This window comes from Parambassis ranga, chromosome 14, assembly GCF_900634625.1.
Source record: "Parambassis ranga chromosome 14, fParRan2.1, whole genome shotgun sequence".
Lineage (NCBI taxonomy): Eukaryota > Metazoa > Chordata > Actinopteri > Ambassidae > Parambassis > Parambassis ranga.
The window spans coordinates 21,103,602-21,122,454 of NC_041034.1; the positions used below are offsets into that span (position 1 = coordinate 21,103,602).

At 38.2% G+C, this 18,853-nt stretch overlaps 1 protein-coding gene across 2 annotated transcripts in view; it reads left to right on the top strand.

Annotated features, from left to right (window-relative positions):
• ntm (neurotrimin) overlaps positions 1-18,853 on the top strand; it is a 422,721-nt gene that overhangs the window by 365,833 nt on the left and 38,035 nt on the right. For both annotated transcript variants that reach the window (XM_028421300.1, XM_028421299.1), the window contains one exon: positions 7,356-7,588. In XM_028421300.1, coding sequence (XP_028277101.1) covers positions 7,356-7,588 — 233 coding nt within the window. The remainder of the gene's footprint in view (positions 1-7,355; positions 7,589-18,853) is intronic.

Sequence of the window (18,853 nt, forward strand, 5' to 3'; positions counted from 1 at the left end):
GTACAGACCAGACAGTCAGAGGTGTTGTTTTATTATTTTCTGACTGCCAGTAGTAGTAAAAACAGTGGATGTCTCCTTGCACTGGGTTGGGCCGAAACTACCGCCTGAATTTGCTCTAGCTTAGGCCCCGTCCACACGGAGACAAAACAGTTTTCGGTCCCTAAGACTTTGAAGCCAGACCTGCCTAGGTGCATATAGTAGTAATGCTTTAGAAGCAAGGACGGTTAGCCTACTTAGCTGACTAACAGTTTAGCCAGGTGGCTCTACCACCTGTCTGCTGTGGATTCCCATCAATTCTTGTCGGAGATCATAGCTCATGCCTGGTTTCCTGGTTAACCTTCATGTAGCATGAAGTGTAGGGAGTTTCCAGAGGTTCCGGACACGTTTGGTGGCAGGCCATCTGTTGGCCCCAAACACTTTTAGGGGTCAAGGTGACCATGGTCATAGACCCAGTGTTTGGCTGAGGAGAGCCGTGCTTCTGGACAAAAACGCAATATCTGCGGTGCACTCTCTTACACAGAGCAGTGGGTTTAATCAGTGTACTTTCTGATTCCAAAAAAAGGATGGGACCCTCAGCCCAATACTGGACTTGCTGGTTGAACCATTTCAGATGTTGAGACCAACCGATGTTCTATAGGCCATCTCACTGGGAGAATGGTTCACATCTATGGGCCTGAAGGATGCCTACTTCCATGTGCCGATTCACACTCTCTAATTGTATACATATTGTATACATAACTCTAATTGTAAAATGTAACAATAGCACCAACATGTAAAAGCAGCAGCATCATAAGTCTCATAAAGTAGCAGCATGCACTATTGCTGGCCAGTTTGCTGCAATTTTGAACTGAATGCAGTTTGAATGCAATTTGCACAGTGTATAAGCTGTACTGTCTTTCACTGTGAAGACCGACAGTAATTGCTTTCCATATAGCTCACTAGATTGAGCTCTTTGCATATAATGTGCCACTATGAAATGCATACCACACAGCAGGAGCATCATAGTGTGTGTTTAGAGAATTTTTTTTATCTTATTATGTAATTTGAGATGTGAAAAGTCAAAGCAGTGATGACTTAGTAATGACCAAGTTACATTTCATAAATAGTGCAATGATACAAGGCTGGTTTTCTGTTTTAATGCTATGTGTTTCACTGCAGTTTAACAGTACAAAGAATTAAATAAGCATCAATTAAAAATTACTCACTACACACATTATGATAAGAGTCTCCTTTCTTCTTCTTCTAGAGTCTTAGACTGCTCATTAAGTTGCTGCTGTAGAAAAAAATGTAACAGATGGATCAAGTGTAATGTCCTTCAAGAGACGGTCCCTCTGGTTGCTGGAAAGAACATACATTAGTACTTCCTGATACATTAAATCAGCCTGTGTGGGGGCAGGATATCTCTGACCATTAAAAGAGCTATGTTCATGGCTAGTCACTTATATGCCAACCTCACTCACATTCCAATTATATTACTACTTATGCTGCATCTTTTCATAAGCAGCCTCAGTTCAAATGCATGCTATGTTATTAGAAGGTAAATGACAGGCTTGTCAGTTGAGGCTTGTGTTTCTGGAAGCAAAGCTACTGATGACATAGCGCTTAACATTAACTCAATTGATCTGCAGTGTAAACACAGTCTGCTGGCGTCGTCTAATTGTGGAGCAACAAGTGTCATGTATTTTTAATGATGCACATATTACTGTCAAGAAAACAGGCACACACGCACATAGAAGAGGAGCAAGGAAGAAGCTGTTTTGCATATGGTTAGAGTTTCACCTCCCAAACTCACCAGCTCTCCCTCTCCTTCACCTCTCATGCTTTTGAGAGGATTGACAATTTATTGGGATTAAATTTTGTTTGCCATCTGTGTAGAAGCGATAAGGAGAATATATGGTATGTAAAATATTTATCCCTTCATTTTCTTCTTGTTGCTCTCTGGTGGGATTTAGCTGCTGAGGCATATAGTTTTCATAACAATAACAACCCAAGTCAAGCTAGATTTTCTTTTCAATAAGGTTCTAAAAATACATACTAAAATGGATCATTACAATTGGCCAGTGACCGTTTTGACTTTTAATAAAAAAATAGGATTTTGTGCATATAAACACGATAAACTGAATGGACCGCAAAACCTAAGAAATATGCACTGGATCTTCCCTCTTTGCTCCTCATTTAACAACCATCAAAATACCACCAACTGCAATCTCATAGCCTATCTTACCACATCCTTTGTGCTCTTTCATTGCGTTCAAAGCGGCAGCACTCCCACTCACACAATATGACCGCACAGTGTCTCATGAATTGGAAATTGGAAGGCAGTGTAAACACAGTGCCAGGAAACCACTAACTGTGTCACTGACCCTCTCAAATTAAACGAAAAACCACTGAAGGCTGCGTTTCCGTAGGAGGCACGCTGGCTGCAGCATCAACCTTGAGCAGGAAGAATGTAGATTGTCTAACTTCTTTTTAATTCATGTGATCAGGAGGTATGTTTTAATAGTGTGTACAGTGTTGGTCCTGATATCTGCTGCACTACAGCCGTTGTAGGTAGTGCACCTGTTTCATTGTTTCATAACAGGATTACCATAGAGCACCGTACTTGCAGGTTTTGTAATAGTTTTAGAAAGTTTGTAAGAATTAAAAATTATCTAGATGTACCTTTAATGTTTTATGCAATTGCTAACGCTTCTATACTTCCCTAAAACACAAACAAAAAAAGCAAAAACAAAACATCTCCAACATATACCAACCCAACGGTTTGTTGTACTAGCATCCAAATCTGAAAAGCCCTTTGAAATGTACAAAAGGTATTAGTAGATAAATATAGGCAAGTGTCGCCTCAATGTTCCTGCTTTGAATGTGGCTGGAGTGTGTGGAGTTTGCTTATTTATCCCCATGCCTGTGTAGGTTTTCTCCTGTTACTCCAGCTCCTTTACACATTCCATAGACTTTCATGGTGTGGGACACTTTGTCTTTCTATGTGAGTCCTTTGATGCCTCTCATCCATTGACAAATGGGGAAGGCACAACCCCCTCAATGACCTTGGAGTCCAGCAAGTTATAATATACAGCATGAATACAGCTCATTCATTAATTTTATAGAAATGGACCAGGTGTTGGTAATGGCCTTCAGTGAGATAGATAAAATAGAAATACTGACCCGTACAGGAAAATGTGGTTACAGTTTCAGGGGGATTGAAACACTCTACTCTGGTTCTTGCCTATTAAAAAAAAGCACTTCAAACCTGTTGGTGGGACTTGTCACCACCAACTTAAAATGGCAAGAAAGCTTATGGCAAACAAACCTAACGAAAAAGTTTACATGTTAAAACCTAACCACATACTTTTAATGTATAAACATGACCAAGTAGTATATACGAATATAATGATGCTCCCATACTGTTACCCAGCTCGGCTAGGGACGGGAGAAGTAACATAGAACTGGATGGAATTGGTTAAGCAAGGTGTTTAATGGCTAAAATAAAACAAAACAATGAGCAAAAAAACAGACGGTTACCGGAAACAAAAAACAACAGGGTGCATGGGGGTAACAGAAATTAAACGAGTGCCTCGGCTAACGCTATACTAAACAAAACAAAGCCTCAGTATAGCACTAGCCACACACACACACAAATCCGACTGGTTACAACACTCAAACACAAGTCTCGCAGGCACACAAACATAGTAACCATTCGGCACACACAGAACGAAGGCACTCAGGCATACTACAACACAGCTGCCTCGAAGGGACGCCAGCATCATCTTCATAAGCTCCAGGTACTCCTGCTGATTGGTCCAGTTACCAGGTGTTGTTGATCTAATCAGCGGGCGATGTAAACGCTTGTCGCCATGACGCCGACGCAAGGGGGTCAGGTCCACACAAAACAGAGGAGTGAACATTAAGCCAAACCCTCAAAATAACGGCTTGGGGCCGTAACACATACATAAAAGAATTTAATGGTTCTGATTGTCTGGAGCAAAATCAACCTTCTTTTTCAGACTTTTGTCAGCTTATGGCACTTATGTATTAAATGTGTGTTTAAGATTCTTTACATATTTTAACCAGAAGTTCCAGTGAAAGCACAGTTCAGACGTGGCTGTGTGTTATTTTTAAATGTTAGCATTTAGCAGCGACTTTAATGTGTAATACATTTACAGCTCAGTGAAATTAATTTGCTATCCACTAGCGATGAAAACCCTGCTTTGAATCCACTTCATCACAGTAAATTGATAACCTTGTCATTGTTCGTACACTGTGATTTATTTGGTTTTGAAAGCTGTTTTTCCCCTGCATCCATTATACACAATAACACACACAGACACACAACAGTATTTTTTTGCCCTCCCTCTGTACCATAGCACCACAAATGCCCAAAGGATGCCATTGACCCTACTGCCGCCACTGAAGTGGAAGTGACTGATGGTGTAACCAAAGCTGTGACAGCGTAAATGGAGCTGGGAGCCAGTTCACAGCACTGGGATCCTGTTACTGCCACCGTTTAAATCTCCTGCTCTTCTGTGCATCAGAAAATGAAGCTGAGTGTTAAACTCTGACAATTGGCAGCTAAAAGCACTGTTTGTACTTGGTGTAAATTTCTTCTTCCATTGGCATGCTCACTCAGAAGTTAGTTACTTTTTTTTCTCTCTCATGGTTTTGGCTTCTGCTGCTTTCTCAGCAGGATCCAAAGATGTGTCATGAAAATACAGCAGATGTGTGGCTCTGTGGGAACAGTCAAAGATCAGTGACCCAGCCCCCTGTATCAAAGCAGCATTTTGTGACTGGTGGAACCAATCTCTTGTAATTGCAATGGAGCACAGCAGTGCAGTTTCAGCTCATTGTCTCAATCAGTTTTTAATGTCACAAACCAAGTGTGTGGGCAGATGAACAAAAGAAACCTGATGACTGCTTTTGAGTTGCATTTGCATATAAACAATGAAACATTTTCAATATTCTATGCAAGTTTTTTATACCAATGCATCATTATTATAAGTTGAATTTTCATTACTTTTAAAGCATAACTGAGAAATATAGATGTAACAGATTAAACATTAAAAGTACAAAAATAGAAAAGAAACTAAACATTTGGATGCAAGAATGTATGCATTGTGTCAGTGTTTTAAGACATCAAAATAGATGTCAACAAAATAGAAATGATTTTTTTTAAACATACATATACATTAATTATAATGCATATATATATATATATAGCTACACTACCATACTACAGTTCAGCTCTAGTAACATATTTTACAGTTTTCTAAATCTCCATTAGCCTTTTTAACACAATTAGCTAATACAATGTACCATTAGTACATAGAAATGATGGTTGCTGGAAAAGGGCCTCTGTATACCTTTGTATATATTCCATTGAAAATCTAACTTTTCTAACTAGAATAGTAATTTACCACATTAACAATGTCTAGAATGTATGTCTGATTACTTTAACAGTATATATATATATATATATATATATATATATATTTGATATATATATATATATATATATATATATTTTTCAAGTGACTCCAAATTGTATATATATATATATATATATATATATATAAAAAGATATAATTATATATATATAATTCATGGATTTGGAAAATAGGCACACTAATGGTGTTGCAGCACCACTTCAAAAGCAGTGGTAATTATAATAATAAAGATTATTTTAGGGGATCTGAAAAAAATCAACAATGCATATGCTAATATGTTTAGCATGTTTTGAGGTGTGAAAAGTTATGAAAATGCTTTAGATGGTAACAATAGCCACCTCTTCGTAGGTGTTAAGATGTCAAGAAGGAATGTGTTACCATATTGTTGTGTCTTAACATATAGATTTAAGATTTGAATAGATATTCAAGAATAGATAGAAGGGATGCAAAGGATGCAAGCATGCCTTATCATGTGGTTTTAGGGCGTCTTGATGTTTCAGCGTGTTGTCAAAAACATTTTTTAAATCTCATGTGGTTAGACATTGTTTAAGCAAGTTTTAAGGTGTGAATTCGACATGTTACATTTTTTGGGGGGGGTTGTCTTAAAATGTCAAGAACGAATGGTCTATATTTATATAGCACTTTTCTACCTGCTAAAAGGAATTCCAAGCACTTACCAATACCTCACATTTCACACTCCAGCACACACACACACACACAGAGAGAGAGAGATATTTTAACCACTGGGAACAACCTAGGTTTAAATGTATTGCTCAAGAACACATTGCATGCAAACCATCAATGCTAACCACATGGTTAGACAGCCACCTAACAACAAATAAGTTATTTTAGCACACGCTAATATGTAAAGAATGGATATTAACAAATTGTTAATGGCTGTTATCACATCAGTTTTCCACATCAGGAATTGATTTAACACATCATTTTAGCAGGTCTTGGTCATGGAAAATAAACACATGCACGTGCATCCAAACAAATGTGAAAAGTGCGCTAATGAATCCTAGCACACTCCTAACAAAGTTAAACTTTCCAAAATGCATTATGATGACTTTTCTTCTTTGATAACAGCAGATCTTACAATACCCAGCTAGCTTTTACTGCTGCAGCAACATTATGTAAGATGAAATATTTTGCTGATTGTTGTAGTATTAAGCGCAGTGGGATAGCAGGGTTGTCCAATAACCGGAAGGTTGGTGGTTCGATCCCAACTCCTCCCTAGTCACTGTTGTGTGTTCTTGGGCAAAGACACTTCACCCTAGCCTGTGGCGCGCCTTGCTAGTCATTGTATGACACTGCTTGTGCAGCAGCCGTAACGAATTTCCCTCTGGGGATTAATACAGTATCTAAAATAAAAAAAAAAAAAATATATCTGTGTTAATGTGTTTATCTGTATATTCATTTGAACATCTGATGTTGCAATTGCTATTATTTTTGATTATAGCCTGTAAATTCTGCTGACCCAGAGGCCATTCACAACACTAGCTTCTGTGACAGTCTCAGCCTTTTTAAGCTTCAGTGAGTTTGTACAGCAGCAGCATCAAAGGCAGCAAGCTATGGCAAGCCCAGAGTCTGCATGTTTTCAACTCAACCACACATGACACCAGCTGGTTTCACTGATTAGTTCCTCCTCTCTGGTTGAAGATTTGCTAATCAGTGGGATGATTGTCCACCCCAGCCAAACAAACAAAAAAGGTTTAGAATGAATAATAAATCCTTGTGTACTGTAACAATAATTGTGCTAGGCTTTGGAATAATTTGCTTGGTGTTATTGTATACTATATATTATGCTAGGCAGAAATGTTGTTTGCCTGTTTATCACTTTTAAGTACTTTGCCTTTTATTGAGATAGCCATTAGAATCCTACATTTAACAATATATACTTGTAATTTTTTACAGTTGTGCACAAGGAGACGATGTCAAACACACGGCATGGCTAAACCGGTCAAGTATACTGTATGCCGGAGAGGACAAGTGGTCAGTGGATCCCAGAGTGAGTCTGATGACTCGCAATCAAGAAGAGTTTACCATCAAGATTGAAAACGTGGACATGACTGATGAGGGACTGTATGTGTGCGCGGTCCAGACCAACAGTCGACCGAGAACCACCTCAGTGCACATCCTCGTCCAAGGTAAATAAACATCCCTACATGCACACACAATACTGCTGATGATGGTCGATCAGGCTGCTGAATGTGGACAGCATGCTGGGTTCAGGCTACTCGTTCACAGGTTGTTGTGCAGTGAGATTTTTTTTTCTTATACTTAACAGATCTTCAGCCATCTTTTATTCAAAGATGTAACAAGAAACGGCGGGATAGTAAACCTGTATGAAGACATCAATAGCATGACCAAACATGGTTGATCGAGCCTAAAACACAACTATATGGTTTACTGGACCAAGCAGTTTTTACAGTGTAAAAAAATAAAATAACAGAACAGGAAAGGTAATTGTGGCATGTTCAAATATTTGCCTTTTGTTCACTGTCAGCACATCCTTTCCGTTATATTTGCAGTTGATAATTGAGAATTGATTGAAGAGTACCAACCAAATGTGGGCGCAAGTGAGGAAACTAAAGAGAGTTAAAGCAGACACGCAGTGCCCCTCTTGAATCTCATTTCCTCATTCATCGCTCCACTGGAGCAATTAGAGGCTAAATGCCTTGCTCAAGGAGTGGGAGTGGAGTGCAGTCCTCATCTACTACATTAGGTGGAGTTAATGGTGAATACCAGATGTTAAGATGCTTTGGCTATAATGATGTGTGGAGTTGTGATAGTGTCCTCATGAGATGCAGGACACATTGAAGTGCATTGTGCTGTATACACATGGTGTAATGGGGCGGTTTAAGCCTACCAATTTGATATGCAGATGATGCTTGTAGCATAAAGTGCTGTTCATAAAATGTCATCCCAGACATAGAAAATGTGAACCAGATGACTGACTAAATCTGGATTTAGGTTTTTATATTGTTAAGGAGATCAATAGGTGGACTTTATGAAGTCTTGGGCCATCGGCTGCTCTAAGCTATGTGAGCTTCAACAGGGATCCACCAACAGAAGTCCTAAGCAATGTAAAACCGGTATTTTAGTTATGCTGGGATCGCACTAGGCATGTTTAGGCTGCATTCTGGCTGTGCCATGTTTTTGTTTTATCTTCTGCCTAAATTCAGGTCCCACTGGGAGTGGTGCCTATCTGGACAATAGATTTTATATAAACATAAATATACAGCATATATGCTGGACTAAAACCACAACAAGGGGTCCAGAGAAATCCTGATAGTAGATTTTAATCTACTATCAGGATTTCTCTGGACCCCTTCTATGTGTTGTTAGACAACAGATTGAAATGTGGACGGACTTCACCTTAACTAGCAGTTGCCATTAACTTCCAAGCTGCATAATTTAAATTATTTAATTATATTTTTATAACTAAGAGTTTGTCTGACAACGCGCACAAGTTAATGACAAGCCCAGCATTGTATTTTACCCCCCAAAAGCCTACTAATGTAATATTATGTTACATTTAACCTCACAAATATAAAACCAAACATGTTTTTTTCTCTTTCAAACTACAAACAACAATAATCAGTTCTGTTGTTTAGGTTTACATTGTAGTTGGATGATAGATTGAGTAAATGAGTATAGTTACATGGCCATGAACTTATACAATTTGTGAACTTGCCTTGAAGCTCAGGTTTTTGTGACTGTATAAGATCCATTTAAAACATATCATACATATGTTTTAAATGGATCCTCTGTTAAAATTTTAAGTTTAGATCAAACTTTAATGTTTTTATTATATTAGCGATTGAATGGTAAGTTCCAATCAGATTAGGGAATAAATGATCAGAATAAAAGGGCTTATAGCATGATAATGGACTGAACAATACAGTAGGTCTGTCAGACAGTACTGTTTGACCTCTGGAATGTGTGGATTCTTACAATGGTGTGAATCCTGTATGCAAGTTTAGTTATAATTGACTGTAAGAGTCGCCTGTATGATCTAAGGTGTATATGACATCACTGAGGCCATCTAAAATAGTCAGAACATTGTTAATGTTAAAAAGTTTGAAGCAAAGTTAGTAGTGATATCACTAATACTGTCTCTAAACGTTCTCTGAGGCATAAATACAAATGTACACCCAACAAGAGAAGTATGGAAGGACATGATTGGACATTTCCCTGTACAAACTAATAGAGGACAGTAGAGACACTATGGTAAAGGCCACACCAACATGCCTTGCAGCAGGTGCAATGTCCAGCTCTGCTTCTCCGAGGAACAGAGCTGCCTTTGCCTCTGCCATTTCATAATTGAATGAGACTGAGCAGTTGTTCAGGATTTGTAAATAATATCTGATTTACTGTCTTTATGAAAAATTAGTTCATCATTATTATTATATTATTATGGTGTGATTATGAGTTTACAGATATATAGACTGGTAGTATGAGGTTTAAAAGCAGCAATGACTGCAAACTTTTCTGGTCTTTTACATGTGATCCTAATGTGAGTAATACCACTGAAATTCTGCCACCCTTCAGGCCCAACATTGTAATATTACATTTCCCTAAAAACTTATTAAAATGTCAAAAGTGAAAAAAAAACCCACTGATTTATGCATCATAGGCCAACGTCTAAAACGTGAAAATTCTTGTTTAAAGTTTTCTTCTAAAGGTAGGTCTCTGGGGTTAAAAATCTCTCTGCTGTTCTGGTGTCACCTCCTGCCTGCTCAGACTGGTTGGTGCTGATTGATTTGGCTCAGCTGGAACTAAGAGCCAAAACAGGCTTGCTGTGTGTCTTTCATGCAGTAGAGCTGAGGGTTTCTTCTGAAAGGTGCTGCCGCGTGCCTCGTAGGGCCTTGCTCATTGACTTGAGTGGCAGTGAGTGACCAACTGCGGCTAGTGAGGCACAGCCGGAGTTGCTAATGCGCCTGGTGGGACCAAGGGGTTAGAAGCTGCTTTATAGGAGCAGTGAAACATCTTCAAGGAACCTTAATTTAAGTCCATTTACCTTGTTTCAAACTCTTGAACAGGCTTTGCAAAAAATTCAGAAAAAAATATGTTAATGCATATCTTCACCTTGACCCCACACCAAAGATCACTTGGGCATAAACTAGGGATCTAGAAAGGACAGCAGCTGAGACTGAAGGCTCAGCATGTGAAAATAGGATTACCTTTTATCTCCTATTTCTACCGCCAATTCCCTTATATGATTTATGTTATCATTTGAACTTCCTGTGTTTAGTTCTACAAGGAAAAGCCTATTCATTTATTTTAAGTAGCATTCTTTAGCACACAAATCACGGATACAGCTGAGAGATAAAGACAACATAATCACACTTTAATTGCATTGAAATTCCCAATGAGTTGTGTGCATAGTATTCCCTGAAGTCATGCACATGCATTATGCAATGTAGCAAGCAGGTCAGGTCAAAGGGTCAGGAATAAGCAGATGCACATGCCTGTAGGCTTTAAGTGTCTTGGTCCAGGAGCACTTTGACTGGTGTGGGCACACAGGTCACTGCACTTTAAAATTACAGTGGTATTTCTTTAACCAGCAGCTACACCTTGCTGTACATTATGTATTGAAAATTACAGGATGTTAAGGCTAAGGATAGCCTAAGAGTATTTCTTTTTCTCCTCTTTTTTTTAATTTTAGCTTAGAAATGTGTCAACATTTCCTCGATTCTGAGAACTAAAAGCTTAAATTAGTTAAGTTAAGTTAAGCCTGGAAAGTACGGAGGCGAAACCTTCATCATTCTTGCTGCTCTAACACAGACCAACTCCTAGAAATGCTTAGCTGATAAAGTGTATCTCTGAGGATGATGACTTTCGAATGCACCTTTATATGTTTAATCTGATAATCAGACAAAGATTTTCTATTAGTCTCACATATCTCAAACTCATGTGACATTATAAAAAAGCTGGGTTATCTCTATAATCCAAATCCTAGGTTCAGGAAGTGGTGTCATAGGTATGGTAGGTTTTACCTATCATTAGATTGTATTATAATTGTGACCCAAATCTATAGGTGGGTCACTATAATACATATACTGTAATTGCAGTCTTACATTTTTTTGACATTGTTGATCTTTAGATCACCTTGCCTGAGGATGTGGCATCAAAGTTTTTTATAATTGTAAAGCAACTCCCATTGGCAATAGTCACCTATTCATACCAGCAAAAATAGATCCACATTTTACCGCCCTGGAAAACAAGGAGTTATGTAGTCTGGGAGACATTGATGGGTTATTTGCAAGCTTTAACCAATTAATCTCTGATTTTAATCTACACCACACTCTTTGTCCTGCAGTGCAGGGTCACGGGGGCCTAGAGCTAGAGAGGCGGGGTGGACAGGTCACCAGTCCATCGCCTAGCATGGACATACAGACAGACAACCATATGCGCTCGCACTTACACCTACGGGCAATTTAGAGTGACCAATTAACCTAGCACGTCTTTAGAATGTGGGGGAAGCCCGTGTACCCAGCGAAAACCCACGCAGGAACATGGAGAACATGCAAACTCCACACAGAAAGGCAGTGCTGACCACTGCACCACCATGCTGCCCACTAATGCATCCATTTTAGGGAATATTAAAATTAAAATAGGAATAAGAACTCCAACTGAACCTCCCCAAAGCCCTCTGGGAGGAGGCTCTGGGTGCTGTCAATTCACCATCCAGCTTTGCTAGACTCTCTCTTATACAATTCAAGGTACTCCATAGACTACATTATAGCAAAAAAACTTTCAACTTGCAACCTTAGTCACATGTTCTGGTCATGCTCATGTGTCTGGGAGGCTCAAACCCCAGAGTTCTATGTGAAGTTGCAGAGTTATATCCCTTTAGCATAAATGTAAGTATGTGTCATATGTGGGGTGATATGTCCATGTCCGTGCCATATCTTGGGGATGCATTATCAACCCAATGTGCCTTATTTTTTGTGAGGATTTCCAGCATGATCAATCTGGTCGCTGTAGATTAACACTGCTCTGCCACTGCTGATATTAAACCAGACTTGTAGTGGTGGGCCAGAGGGTTTCAGGAAACATTCAGTAAGAGAGACCACATCACTCATCACTGGCCTTCAATAATTTAAATTAGAAAATAACTTACAATTTTATAGATACTGTCTTACATTTGTGACTCGTACATGGGTGATCACTGTCTGAGGTTGTCTGCCTTTTGGTGGTTCCTGAATCGTGCGAGAGGTGATCAGATCTTTGCTGTCAACTTTCTAAAATTCCCTAGATTATCTCAGATTAGTTATATTTTGGATGATGCAAATTTACATGGTGATTTATTCAAACTATACAAGAAAAAAGGTCACAGTGATTTGGATTTTTTTATGTATGCAGGATGATTCAGTTGTCAGGAACCAAGTTCATTATTGTGTTTATTCATGCAGTAATTTAAATGCCGTAACAAGACTATGCTTCCAGTGCTTTATGCAAAAATGTTTTTCTTTTGCTGTTGATGTAAATGAAGCAGCAGCTTTGATGATATGATAAGTGAAAGCAGCTTCATAAGCACAGTTTTGTCAAGTGAAGGAGACGAGCACTTGTTTGTGCTTTTTAAAAAGGAGCGAATTATGTAGAAGTCGCTCTCCTCCCCCTCCCTCCTGTAGAATGTGTGATCAGAGGTTTCTTGACAGCCCTCTCCAGCATGAGCAGTCTCTTTCTGGAACCATGCCTGATCACAAGTCACTAGATGTTATGCTGCAGAGTTTGAATCAGATTCATAGATTCTTTACCACACATACTCAAGAGTTACCCACAGTGGTTACAGAAATTTGAACGGCCAGCACATCATATGTGTCAATCATGTGCGTCATCCACCAGTTTCTCTATATAAATCCTCGTATTTTGATCAGTTACAGGCATGTTTATAAGAGCTTTTTTACATCTGTTTGTTAAAAAAAAATCTGTCCTAGATGACTCATCATGAAGAAATGGAATCATAGTTTTACTTTTAAGTTCAGGTCAAAGCCAAGGATTTTAATTCACTCTTTAATTCACTTTGTGACATTTGTGTCTTAACCCATAGAACCCATAGAACAGTGATGTGCTTCAAACAAAATTTTATGACTTCACCCTTCTGATAAGCGTTGTGTAAGAAACACATTTAAAATGTGTTAACAATTTGCACACATCTGTGTGTCCATGTGGATTGTCTAATAACTGTCCTCGGGAGCGCACGGACTTCTAGTATCACTATTTTAGAAAGAGCAAAGTTCTTATGATTTGAAATTATCACCAAATAGATATGTTGCAGAAATGACCTTTCTGAAGGTTTTGCTGTCAGTGTGGTTGCTGTGCTTGTTGCTATCATGGTTCTGCCTAAGTCTGCCTTAAATCATACATGGACAAAGTGGTAGAGTGTTGGTTGGGATGATCACCAATTTGGCCAGAAGGGGCCAAACACCTTGGTGATGCTTGTTACCCTATAGCAATGAATGTCAGTGTCTGTCAAAGATTTCCTAATCATATTGCAATAGTGCACAATATATTTCCATTACTTTGTACTATTAAGGCAACAGGTAAGTCTGTTCTAAATGAGCATATTTATTATATATATTTATTTATTCATATATTACTTCTAGACAAGCTAATAATATTGTGTAGCACAACTTTGGTGTGTGATGTCTGATAATTCTTTGTATTGCGTGTCTTACTGAAGATGTATTAAGATATTTCTTGATTCTTCATTCTTGTTGAGGCCAACCATCTTAGTATGCAGTACTGGAAGCAATATTTCTGGAGGGAGGGTTTAAGCTGTGTCTAATCATGCAAGTTCAGATTCTGCAAACAGTTCGATGCTGCCCTCTAGGTAAGGATGTACAGGACAGAACTTTTCGCAAATAGGATTTCCAGCAAAACAGCTTCTGACCTGCAACACTTTGCACAGCTCTTCAATTGGTCCTAGAAATAATTAATACAATAATTTATTTTTATATATAATTTTTTTGAGCAAAGTAGGCAGGGATTGTCTTACCTTGTGAGGCAACTGGATTCTCACAGGATTCATTAGATCAGTCTCTATGCTGAAGGCTGGCATCCTAAACACTATTGGTATGGACCAATCAATGCCCTTATATGGCAGCCAATGAATATTATGGCAATATGTGATTGTTCACATTAGGCATTTAGTTTCCTTTAAAAAGTGTCTTGTGGTATTCTTTGTTGATCTGGTTGCTGTGTGAATAGAGGTATTCCTTTTACATTTATTTTTTATGCCAATTTCCAACCACAAATGAAAATGAAACTTTAAATGCACAAAAAACAGAGAGTGACAGCAAAGCAGCTTGTAGTGTATGGGAGCTGAATAATGGACATAGGTGGACTATAGGGTACATGTGTGAGCTTCCTATAGTTTACATTATAGTCTATGCTCCATACGTCTGCTGTAACCGCTCCACCCCCAAACTTCCCTCTCCTCTAAAAGTACCTGTTTTTTTCACAAAAAATTGTCAGCCAAGTTTTTTTGTTGTTGTTTCTTTTCTTTTTTCAGTATTGATGTCAAGAAACTGAATGTCTCTCCATCACAGGTTGTTGTTGTTGTAGCTGGTCTAACACCAGCAGCACTGGGGGATCGAAGTAGTCAGTGCTATATGAAGAATCAACATGTTTCTTTCCCCCCCTATTCTTCCTCTTATAAACGTAGACATACTTGAATGTAGACTTAACTCACTGTTGCCTTGGCAACAGTAAAAGCAGGAGGCAGCAGAGAAACACTGGAACGATAAAGGTCAGCCGGAATACAGTGCTTGGAGGTACTGTATATGCTGCCTCTTCTACACAAGGAGAAAGAATACTGAAACTGAATGAAGACTATTACAACTTTTTTCTATTTTTTAAAGAAAACACATGTGCCTTCAGAAAATATGATGAGGGTGTCTGTTGGTTTATCCAACACAGGGTTGCAGTGACTTTTGACATAGTTCCACTATCATGGAAAAATAGAGAGAAAAATATACCTTCAAGAGCTTCTTGTAGCTTTTTTTTTTTTTGAAGCTTCAGATTTTTCTCTGCAGTGTTTCAAAGCCTTTCATATTCTTGACGTGTTTTGAAGGGTCATTGTCCTGTTGAAAAACACATGATAGTCCCCCTAAGCACAAAACACATGAGATAGTATGTCTGTGCAGAATCTGTGTGTTTCTTGGTTTAGTTCTCTTCTTCTTGTTCTTACGCAGTAGTAGGTTCTTTGACCATGAAGGCCTGATTAACACCTCATTGAGATGTGTCTGCTGCTTGAACTCTGTAAAGCATTACTGTGTGCTGTAATCTGAAGTGCTGCTAAATTGTGGTTTCTGAGGCTGGTGATTCTCATGAATATATCCTCTGCAGTGGGTGTTGGGGAGTAACGGATTACATGTACCGATGTTACGTATTTAGAATACAAAATATGGGTAACTGTATTCTGTTACAGTTACATTGTTGAAATCAGTGGATTACATGATGGTACTTTCACGTGTTTATTCACTCTGCTGGATAAAAACAAGTCACGTAAAAAATCTTTGTCTTCTTACAACAAAGATCTTGTACGCAGCAGATGTCTGACTCTGTTTATCACTTTTGTCGTTGTGTGGTCATATACGTGTGTATGACCCTGAATAGTCATTGGAGTGAGAGCTCTTACCGTCAATACAACATCTTTGAGCAAAGCTAAAATTTTTGGTTCATGTCGGCAAACTGGACAGAAAGCTGCGGGGGACAGAGAGGACAGAGCAGCCGGACTGATGGGGGTCAGAGTCTGAGGATGAAGCGCTGCGTGCTTAATGCTCCTCGGTCATGTACACTGTTAGCATCACTTGAAGGAGTGAACTAGTTAGCTGTTAGCTGTTAGCTAACTCCATCCAAAACTGAGGCTGATTAACATTTAAGTACGAACGTGTTGCTTGCAGTCCGCTAGTTTTATACATGGGTCTGTTTGATGTATGAATTCAAACACTGCTTCTCTGTGTGTAAAATGACTTTTGGTTGCATTGTTTAAAAACAATGCTTTTTTTCTGTTTCTCTAAATAGAATAACATTGATGTGAATGCAGTGAGCTGGAACAATCTGGACATGTTTTATTGAATGTTTTACAGCGTCCTTTGTAGTCAGCAGGGGCTGATCGCTGCATGTAATGCAATTCAATGTGTGTGTACACTACAACAGTAAGAATATGTTACTCAGTCTGAGTAACGTATTCTTACTGTTGTAGTAACTGTTGTAGTTTGCCATATGTGGATTTGAATACTAGTAGAGTAGGGCTTCTCACTAGTTCTTATAGAGACCAGTGTACCAACCCTCCGCACAACTCTGATGACATCAAACACAATGAGAAGGCAAGAAGTTCCACAGGTTAACTCATGACAAATGAAACAAATTATTGAAATGGTAGTGTATACACAAATGTATTATAATATAAAATACAGTTTGATCATACATTTTAGTAATACTTCTTTGTTAGGTTCCTTTGCAAATATTTAACATACTTACTTCAATAATATGATATCCTATTGTCTAGTATTTTGTATGATGGCTTGAAAAACTTCAAATATACAACACATTGCACATAATTACAACACGAGCACTAGCAACAGAAATGTTTCCAGGGACGTTGCTTCGTTGTGACATGCTTCTTGTTAACACCTTGTGACATTTGAAGTTATTGAAATCCGCTGCTCATCCATGGAAATTAGAATTATTTACATATTTACTGCATTATTCATTAGCTTGTATCATATTATTAGCATGTCCCTGCCAAGTCTGTCAGGTTTAATGTCCTTGGAACTTTCGGTGTATTATTAGTATATGCGTTGTCAGGTTTACTTGTTTGTAAAAGACGCCATACAAAAAAAGTGAATTGCATGTAACTAATTAAATTGTTTTGCCATGAATTTATAATATTCATGTTTTTGTTCATTACATTTCCATTACTGTCATCAGATCCAATTTTAATCTTAGGTAAAAATCTTAGCAAGTGGACCATGATTTAAGATCAAACTAAATAAATATCTGTTTTCTAACAACAATCAAATTAATGTACCCAATATGTGATAACCACTGTAGCCTTCTCTCTTGGTTGCTTGTATTAGCTCACCACTGCCAGTACACATTCTGTGTATTTAGTGTTATTTCTCATGTACTGTGATTGTTTTTGCCTCTCAGACAAGTTAAAATTAAGGTCGTTTTCATTTTCACGCTCCATAACTGTCATTGCAGATCATCTACTGACTCTGCATACTGAAGCCTGCAGGTTTACTATCTTTAAAAGCCAATATCCACACCTTTCCCACATAATCTCACAATGCATATTGCCATGCCAACCCCCTAACCGCCTATCAAAGAAAACATCTAGAGATTACAGGAAATGTGTTTGTAAGAACAAATAAATGACATAAAACACCAAAGAGAGAAAGAGATTACAGTCATTCTTTCAGTGTCAGACAAATCTACACAAACAGTGGAGGAGACAGTTTTATGATTTTGTTTTATTGTTATACAGGATTTGGTTAAACTAAATATTTTTAAGAACAGCTTCCCCACATTGTGAAACATTTGCAGTTAATGTGCCATTCTAGATGAAATTATCCACCATCTTAGGGTAAGAAAAGCACATGTTTTAATTATGTTTACTTTTAAATATTATTTTGGACTTCATAGTAAACTCTATGGACATACTCATTAGGACAAGCATTGACCTGGCTGTGTGAATTTGAATGCTTTTGTTAGAATGGACTCCACACAATAACAGTTTTCTGTGTGGGGTTATAAAATTGGGTGTACTCTGTGAAATGAGAGTGATGTTTGTCTACTGCATTGATGGATCATCCTTTCATCACAGCTACAGTATAGTCATACATGTGCTGGATTGCCACAGGAGAACATGAAAACATGATCCTTTCCTCACTTCGCTGCATTACGTTGGGACTAGGTGTTACTGGTTTAGACAGTAACAAATAGGATAAGGTTTAGACAAAGATTGTGGTTTGGTTTAAAGTACATGTGTACATAACATTATAAACATTTACAAGTTCCCCTCTGCTATCCTGTTTGACTAACATTACAAATGACATGGGGCTGGCTCATACCTACCCACTGATCATTTCTAATTACTAAAATGTTGATTATGTACTACAATTCCCTGCTAATGACAGGCTGGATTTATTAAACCTGGCGGTACAGTGGACAAGTTGTCAGTGGAGCATTTAACCAAACATTTGCCCATTTAGCTGCTGGATTCTAGTTGTATCTGTAGATTCCAGCAAATCATTTGCTTCTTCTCTCTTGTGTTTTTAGAATAGAATAGAATAGAATATACTTTATTAATCCCTTTGGGAAGGTCCCTCAGGAAAATTTGGGAAATTTTTGATTTTTCATAGACTACCATTTTCAATTCAACACTGTCACTC